This window comes from Cebus imitator, unplaced genomic scaffold, assembly GCF_001604975.1.
Source record: "Cebus imitator isolate Cc_AM_T3 unplaced genomic scaffold, Cebus_imitator-1.0 Scaffold365, whole genome shotgun sequence".
NCBI classification, from domain to species: domain Eukaryota; kingdom Metazoa; phylum Chordata; class Mammalia; order Primates; family Cebidae; genus Cebus; species Cebus imitator.
In genome coordinates this window covers 2,142,954-2,152,149 of record NW_016107680.1, presented here as the reverse complement: position 1 = coordinate 2,152,149, position 9,196 = coordinate 2,142,954, and the positions used below count along the sequence as shown (strand labels likewise).

The following is a 9,196-nucleotide window of genomic DNA, read 5'->3' as shown; positions in this document are numbered from 1 at the left end:
CAAATTTAATTTCAAGCAAAATCCTAACTTTCCAGTGCTATTTTCGCAGTCTTTCCAACACAAGAATAGAATCATAGTCTACTAGACAGTACTCTAGAGATTTCATGGAGCTAATGAGAAAACGTTTAAGGGGTAGAGAGAATGCAGTCACTATACAATCGTCTATTACAGGCTCCTAATTACATGTCATGGGGAGAATAGAAGCAAGTGGATGAGTCACCTCAGCCTCTACGCCTGCGAGTTCCACTGCCTGAATGCTCTCCTCAGCGGCCTGCACGGCCGACTCCCTCCCTTCTTCCCGACCTCTGCTCACTGCCACACGATCACAGACACCTCCCTGTTCCCTGCCACCCTGTCCCTAGCACTGCAATGCTTCCTAACGCTGCCTTCTTTTTCTCCATTTTCCTTACCGCCTGACATTATGTGATACTTCCATTAGACTTATTATGATATTATACTTATTATATGACGTTACACTTATTATATTGTGTAATATTATACTTATTATATGTTATACTTATATTGTGTGATATACTTATATGATGTTATACTTTTATTATATTGGGTGATACTACACTTGCTATATGATGTTATATTTATTATATTGTGCGATATACTTATTATATAATGTTATACTTATATTGTGTGATATTATACTTATTATATGATGTTATACTTACTATATTGTGTGATATTTTACTTATATGATGTTACACTTATTATATTGTGCAATATTATACTTATTATATGTTATACTTATTATATTGTGTAATATTATACTTATATGATGTTATACTTTTATTATATTGTGCTATATTACACTTACTATATGATGTTATACTTATTAGTATACTGTGTGATATTACACTTACTATGTGATGTTATATTTATTATATTGTGCGTATTATACTTATTATATGATGTTATACTTATATTGTGTGATATACTTATTATATGATGTTATACTTACTATATTGTGTGATATTATACTTATATGATGTTATACTTATTATTTAGTGTGTTTCTCTTCCAACTCAAACCCTGCCATGTGTGTCTTTGTTCATTGATATATTTTCAACCTCTAGAGCACTGCTTGGCATTTTAAGAATACTCACTAGATATTTCTTGGATGGATAAAAGAATTGAGGCCCATACACTTAAGTTGGTTGTACATTTCAACTTCCTTTTACTAGCAGGTAATTGAGCAAACCCGCTACTAAGTGCCTTGAGCAGATTCTAAGCCCTTTGAGGGCAAAACACCATGACTTCCTTTATTCTTGTGGAATTCCTAGTGCCCAGGCCTCAGTAGGCAATTCTCAATGTTTATTAAATGAATGATATTGTCCATTCGGTCTGGAATTCATTTAATTGTTGCTATCAACTATTAAGGCACAAAATTTAAGGAAAAAGATTACGAAATATAACCTGCCAGCTCTTCCCTGACAACCAGGTGATCACACTCCACTGTGGCCCACTCAGCCAACGTACATTCATGGAACATCTACTGATTTATTCACCATTTGACCTCTTAAGGAAGCAATTTCAATAGATTTTAGCCAAAATTTACAGCAAGGAAAGAACACATTGAAATAGGCAATTTTTTCAATACATTGAAATTATAATTTGATACATATTTTCAATTAAATCTTGTTTTTCCAAAACACATCAATAACACAAGAATCGACATCCTACAGTCAAAACAACATCACTGTCTCCTGGTTATTTTAGAATTGGAACTAAAATACTCATATCTAGTTAATTTTAATGTTTTCTGAGTTAAGATACTGCTATCAATGCCTTCTGCCTTTGAAAATGACTGCCAAATCCAAACGTTTTCCAGAAAACTCTTATACACAGATCCATGCTTCTTGATTCCTTTACCGGGCACCCTGTTTGTTTATAAGTGTTTGTAACTCACATCGCATTTTGTAATTATGTGCTGATAGATCACAGATCACCTCTCCTACTAGAATAATTTCTAGTAGGGACCATATTGACACTGTCTTACTCATTACTACATTTCCAACATTTGGATGGTGTTTGGGACTTAGCAAGTACTTAATTAATATTATTATTCAACTTTTATTTCCTGAGACACAGGCTCCGTAGTCCTACACCAGGTCTGTTAAAAAAACATAAAAATTATGGATGCACCAAAAGTTCTGGAAATGGATAGTGGGGATAGTTGCACAACACGGTGAATGCACCTAGCACCACTAAACTGTACGGTTACAATGGTTATAAAGGAAAATTTTATGTTATGTATATTTTACCACAGTTTTAAATGTCAGGGACTTACGTCGTTGGTAAAGGTATGTAGGATCTTAAGGCTCCTTTTGTGTTCCCATCCTTCTTTAAACATAAGGTACCAGAGGTCAAGCCAAAGCCAGGGCATCTTTATTCTTTGAAATATCATCTCACTCATCCTATAAATGGAATAAAAATACATCAGCTGTTGTATCAGAAATGTGTATCTCTTGAGCACTCTGTTAGGTACCTGTCCTTGATGGGGGCTATTGAGGGAATGACGATGATTGCCTTGGAGGCTATGAGGCGCTCCATGCTTTATGCTCAACAGTGAAGGCATGGGCTGTTACGCATCCCATGAAGCCTCAGGAAATAATGGGTTATTTAGAGGAAGGAAGAACCCATTAGAAAACCTCCTTACTAGGTAGCCATGTGGCTCTGCTTCTGTTTCTCCAGGGCGAGTTCCCCACTCTGCCTAGGGCCTCCGTACCAGGGGTTGAGATGAAACCTGCCTCTTTTTAAGGTCCATCATTGGTCTGACCACTCCTCTGGAGTGACAGATGACAGCTGGCTGCCCTCCTCCATAAGCAAGGGCTCTCTAAGTAGCCATCTGTCACTTGACCGTCCCAGCATCTCCCTCTCATGTCCAGCCGTAGAGCAGAAAGTCCCCTACGTGATCCCCTGCAGGACCAGCTTAGACGCCGGTTCTTTAGAAAGACCTTTTCTGGCCTCTCATTCTGTAGGACACATTCTTGTTTTCTGCTCTGGTATCAACTTGATCTCTTCTTCCTGAGCAGTTAATACAATTCACAAATTTCTTTGGCCGATGCCTGCCTCCTGTGTTATGTTTTGTGTATGACTACAAAACTAGTCGGTACCTTGTGCAGTGACTGGAAGATCAGAGATGCTTAATAAACATTGGTTAAAATGAAGCGAAATGAACAGTGGATTTAAATGGACTCAGCTCAAGGCACTTCTCTGCACTGCATCCAACCAAGTCCTTGCCCTGCTCTTAACAGGTGAATAGCTGCAAGCAATTTTGGGGTACAATGGACTGTTTTAATTATTAAAACAATACCTACCCAGTGCAGAAAATATGGAAAAGAAGAATAACAATAAAAGGAAAGCACAGGAATGAGAAACACACACACGACAATGATAAACACGGCTAACATTCTGTCATAATATCTGCTAGGTTTTTCTTTATAATTTTTAAATATAACGATTATCATAGAACAGAACACTTTTTAATCTTTCTTTTCTCAGTGTCCTAATGTAAGCATCATTATGTACAATATAATGTAATCTCAATGTCAGAGAATAATCCTTCTAAATTACTGCATCATCTAATGTGCCATAATTTATATAACCTTTCCTCTACTGCTTAAACACATGCTTACATGATGAGGTTAGCTTCTAGTTTCATGTTTAATTCTGAAACCACAAAAAGATATAACATAGATAACACAGACAGAAATTGTTGGCAATGTTTTTTAAAGCCCGAATCAATAATAATTTTTAAAATAACTGAAAGGACGTCGTTTACCTATAAACTGCACGGACATACTCGGAATCATCATCACTTTGAGCACCAATATTCTTCCCCATGGCTGTTTCTATAAAACACAGTGAGAAGGAACCATTCAATTCATGCACGTTAGTTATCTTGTTTTTGTTCTGGACTGGCAGACACAAAAGACGTACATCCCGCTTTGTCCTTATAGATTCCAGAATTCTTCTTCCTCCCTTTACTGTCTTCTCTGGCTCTGTCCACTTCTACTCCCTGCTCCTGTTCTTCCTTCCCTTTGCCTTCCTGGGCAGCTGCTCCGTGCCCATCCCCCTCACATCCCTGGGCATGGCTCCTGCTCCTCGGAAGGCTGACACAGCAGCAGAACTGTGCCGAAGAGCCCACTGCCCTTCCAGGTCCTCCGTCTGCCTTCCCGATGGAGTGTGATTTCCTATTTGGGCCATTTCCTCTTTACGCCATAAATTTAGAAATAAATCAATGAGACTCACCACAGATGATATCTAAGGCACAAAGAGTGATGTAAAAAAAGCAGTTAAATGCTTCTTGGTTAACATGTTTTTCAAGTTTCTTAACCAATATATTTGCTTGTTCATTCATGATATCTAAGAAATCTTCCAGAATGGTGAAATGGAAAGTGGGCGTTAACATCTTTCTCCTGGAACGCCATTTGTTTCCTGTACTAGAAATAAAATATGTGGTTACAAAAAAAAAAAAAAAATAGAAAGAGAAAATTACATCCAAAACAATTAAAGCATAAATATAGCAAGTCAACAAAATTCTCCTGAAATAGCTTAACCTACAGGTCCTCAAATGCTTTTGGCAGGATGACAAAGACATATACATATCTGTAAAATATTCATCTATAGTTACAAAATATGAATATTATGGACATTGTTCTATAACACTGTTTAAAGTGAAAACTGTAAGAATTTCTCTCCATTTCTATGTTCCGAGTTTCTAATAATGATTTTTTCTCCTCCCGTCAATACCTCAGTCCTCAGATGACCCTCACACCCCAGGGTTCTACCTTGATCTCTCCCCTGTTCCAGTTCTCCAAAGTCCCTTCAAGGCTCCTGCCTGGCCCTTGGGGGTCCCTTTCTCAGAGGGTGGAGTCCCGGTTCTGGATACCAGCTCACCAGACTTCTCTGGAGCTATCCTTTTGGTGGATTTTTAGGATTTCCCTCCTCCACACACTCCTTTGCTTTACTGTGACCTCCAACCTGTCACCTCCTAAGTCTTCCTGAACACTGGTGACCGCCACTGTTGAACACCACAGCTGGAGATAACCGTTCACCTGGACCCTTGGCCTCTTCTCCTCCTTTCTGAGAGCACAGCCTTGCTACAGAAAAAGCTACCCTATGTCAATTCCTGAAATAACAAGTTGCACACTGAAGTAACTATTTCTGCAGACAGTTTCACGAAGGTACGCTGACATACCTTGTAAGAAGTCCTAGGCCAAGCCATGGTTCTAAAAACTTGTACATAGAAGATTTGTCAATTTGCTTTGAACTAGTCAAAATTACCTTGGAAGAGAAAAACATATTTTAGAGACATCCAGACATCAAAAGACCTTCCTATAATGGTAGGAATACCTGGCTAGAGTACAGCTAGTTTTTAGGACATTTCACCACATTGACTTTCTCTGTGGTTGATTTCCAGTTGTGTGACTCAAAGACATTCGATTCGGGTTCTGAACATAGAACCTGCATTCACTCTTGGGGACTCAATGGAGTTGAGGGAGAGCAAGATGTCCCAGTGATGCTCTGGTTCCTGCCGTAGACCAGGAGCCGAGTGAAGTTATTTAATGGGTGGAGGGAGGGAGCGAGGTGGAGGGTGAGCACATCTCGGGAGATGGAAATCATGGGTGCATTTTCAAGTCAGGCTGACTTTGAAGCATCCAGGTTGCTGTGGTCTGAAAGCAGGTGAGATGCCCATTATAAGACCTGAGTAGGAGATGCCTATCTGAGTGTCTCAGCATAGAGGCAGCAATGGACGGTGTGAGTGTGATCAGATCACCCAGGGTCTGTGTGAAGTGGGAGGAGGGATGGGGGCTGGGGCTGAGCACAGGGTGCTCACTGGGCTTCTTGCTGAAGTCCCCTACCCTGGACAGACCGCCATCTGCACCCACCACACCAGCTTCTGTTAACACTAGGCCAGCAGTGGCTGGAGTCCTGGGCCCGCCCTCCTCACGCTCTCCTCTGAGCCAGGATTCTGGAGAAGCATGAGAAACTGCAACATTTTCACCGTAAGTAGAAAGACGTATCCTGCTGACACCACTTCCTAGGAATTCTGGTTTTAATTTTGGTAAACAAAGAGAAGCTCTGTTTATCCCATTCTTGTTGCCTGCCCCAAATCCTTTCCTCACTGTACCACGAGATGATTTCCCCAGACTTTCCAATAAGTAAAAGGACTACAGATTTTCGGAGGACTCATTTCAACAGCATGGGTTTGTAATATTTATCCCATAAATATCAAATTTTCATTCTCTTTTAAATTTGGAATAAGGTTATCATTGATATAATGTGAGACCCTGAGGAGCTTGAGGGAAACATACTTTACTAGTCAAGTATTTTTGAAGTCTTAAAATAGTGTCAGGTGGATAACAAGGGCTCACCTTGTGGAATAATTTATGTTTCTGAAAAGCTATATCCTTCTGCAGGCTTTCCAATATTGGAACCTGGTAATAAATGTGCACTTTTATCTGGAGGGTGTTAATCTCCCAGGATTCAGACTACATCTGGAAAGCATTAAATCGCACCTGTATAGCCTAAAATACTTAATGGAGTGTCTTTTGCACTGAAATGGCTGAAATATAAGGACGCATTATATCGATTCTGAAGAGATTCTCACGCTGTCAGACACGCGGTGCAATACTGACCATATTCGCAACACCCACCTCCACATTCTCTGCGTTGTAAAGGGCCACCATGGGCACTGGCCCGACCCAGAGCTTCAGCAGCGGCATGTGGCGGTATTCTTCTGTGTACTGAATTATCTGCTGAAAAAATTCTGGGAGAAAAATATCAGACTTTAAATTCAATCAAGATGATAATTTTATGACGAGTATTGAACAAACGTTTGCTTTCTCATTTTGATAAATATACTAAGTCTGTAATGTGTCACTGTTAGAGGAAGCCAGGTAGAGAGTATGTGTGAACTCTCCGTAATATTATTGCAACTCTCCTGTAGGTCTAAAGTTTTTTTTCAAAATAGTATTTGCCACAGTAAATAAACATACATAATGCATGTTAGCAATCATAGAATAATTATTATTATGAGGTTTTGATGTCCCAGAAAGGGCACTCTTTCTAACGACTGCCCAGTATCACAGAGCTAGTAAACGGTGGAGCCTGGCTTGTACCGAGACTCCAGAACACATCCCTTCACCATTACACTATGCTGCTTCCAAATGTCTCTGGGATGAAGCAGTTGTCAAAATTGCTATGAAAGTAGCAGGGTCAGATCCTCAGCGTCAATCATCCTGCGTCATGCTAATATACTGCGTGCCCTGGTCTGGTCTGACAGAGGGGACAGGGAGGTCTCAATCTGTGGTTCGAAGGCAGCAGGGCCAACGGCTAGGAGCAGCTGGGGAAGGCAGACGTTGCCACAATGAACTGGAAAAGGCGAGATTGGCGTTTAGAGGCCATTTGGGAGCCAACTGCAGTCTTCAAAGTGAGATGGCTGAGGGCAGCATTTGGACATCAGCCACAAAACGAAAGGCAAAACCTCTTGTGTGTGAAAGACAAGATTGTTGGGAACAAGGACTATATCTTAGAATGTCCTTCTGATGTCCCCAACTTTGCTGAGGTCAACACTGGGCACCAAGCAGGGCCTCAACAGATGCTTGATTGACAACAAAAGAGCTTGTTTTAACTGAGTTCTAGACAGGGATCTAGAAACTCCGCATGCAATAAATTTAATCCTTAAAGTAACTCTGTAATATAGCCGCTTTTACAAATAGAGGGGGAGAAAACCCTGTAAGTTAAAGAGTTTTACATAATTTCTCAAACAACTTGGTTATAGGGCTGGAAATTGAACAGTGGCTTTCCTGATACCAAAATCCAGAATTTGTTGGTGGAATAAAAAGTCCCTTTGTAAAAGACAGTATTTGTCATTGTCTTCACTCTGAAGGTGACTGCAAGGAAAATTACTTCAAATCGTCCAATCAGCTCACAGATCGTTTTGAAATAGGTCTTAATTCACTAGTGATTTTAATTATTGAAATCCCCAAAAGAATATGATGAGACTTAAGTATATTACTTTCCAGGGGTAAGGGATGGGGTAAAATCTATATTTTTGTACAATTATTTTTTTAATGCCGTAAGGCCTTGGGACAAAAGGGGTGGTTAGTTCTGCTTTTAGAATTAACTGAGATGATTTTTACCAATGTGATTTTCGTATCTGTGTTGTTGTATTACTTGTTACATCAGTCATCATGATATTTGGTTGGAAAAGAGTTTGCTTGGTTTTTTCTGTCAAAATATTTTTAATATTTTAGTAAACACTCTTCCATGTGGCCTCATCTTATTCTTGTGAAGTTGAAATGACAGCATTATTTTTGTTAGAGAAAACAGAAGTGAAAATGAGAAAAAGTCTTTAAAGCTTTGGAGTTAATGCTCAGCCTGTAAAATTATTACTAACAACCCCAGAGGGAACTGGGTTCTGGTCCGGGCCCATTTTAAACGACGTCATTTTGGGCAAACCTTTTCAGTTCTGGGTATCTCAAGTTACCCCCTGATGAAGGTGAGGTGCTGAGATCGAGTTCACCCTCCCGGATGCAGGGCTGTGCATACCAAGCACTTTTGAGAGCTTTCTAACTTAAAGTGATTTTTTCTCCACCAACATAATGTCGGTCTCTTTTTATAATAAAAGATGACTTTAATTTTAAAAAAAGCAATTCACTGTTTAATAAATAAGGGGTTTGAAACCCTCCTTAGAAGTTTGCCTGAGGACCCTGCCATCCGTTTCCCAGCTGTTACCACGCCACCTCCTCTAAAGGGCTAACGTCTGAAGGCCAAGCGGGAGGTGGGGTAGGTCGAGTCCTGCGGTGCTGGGGGACGCCTCCAGTGAACCCCAGTCTCTTATTTTCTGAAGCGGAGCGAGAGGGGCGGCTCTAAGCATGAAGGCGTTTGCCAGCTTTAAAGCGCTGTGTGCTTCCTGGCGCTTCTGTTCTCAGGCTTCCCAAGCCCAGGCGGGAGGAGGCAGAGGGCTTTGGGAGCTGAGCGGCGGTGACGGGGGCAGAGACCCAGGGCGGGGGTTTGGAAACACCGTGTCCGGTGCTAGCGCAGAGAAAACGCCGGCTCCGGGATGGGGCGCTCGCAGTGTCGGCGGGCGCCCGGGGGCGGTGGGTAGAACTGGGAGGCACTGGGTAGAACTGGGGGGCACTAGGCAGAACCGGGGGGCACTGGGTAGAACTGGGGG

General features: G+C 41.0%; 1 protein-coding gene across 1 annotated transcript in view; it reads right to left on the bottom strand.

The window, feature by feature from the left end:
* CYP4V2 (cytochrome P450 family 4 subfamily V member 2) overlaps positions 1-9,196 on the bottom strand; it is a 20,116-nt gene that overhangs the window by 9,625 nt on the left and 1,295 nt on the right. The window contains exons 2-6 of the mRNA XM_017507001.2: positions 6,672-6,784; positions 5,213-5,298; positions 4,264-4,454; positions 3,794-3,863; positions 2,300-2,426 (exon numbers count right to left, since the gene is read on the bottom strand). Of these exons, the coding sequence (XP_017362490.1) occupies positions 2,300-2,426; positions 3,794-3,863; positions 4,264-4,454; positions 5,213-5,298; positions 6,672-6,784 (587 nt within the window). The remainder of the gene's footprint in view (positions 1-2,299; positions 2,427-3,793; positions 3,864-4,263; positions 4,455-5,212; positions 5,299-6,671; positions 6,785-9,196) is intronic.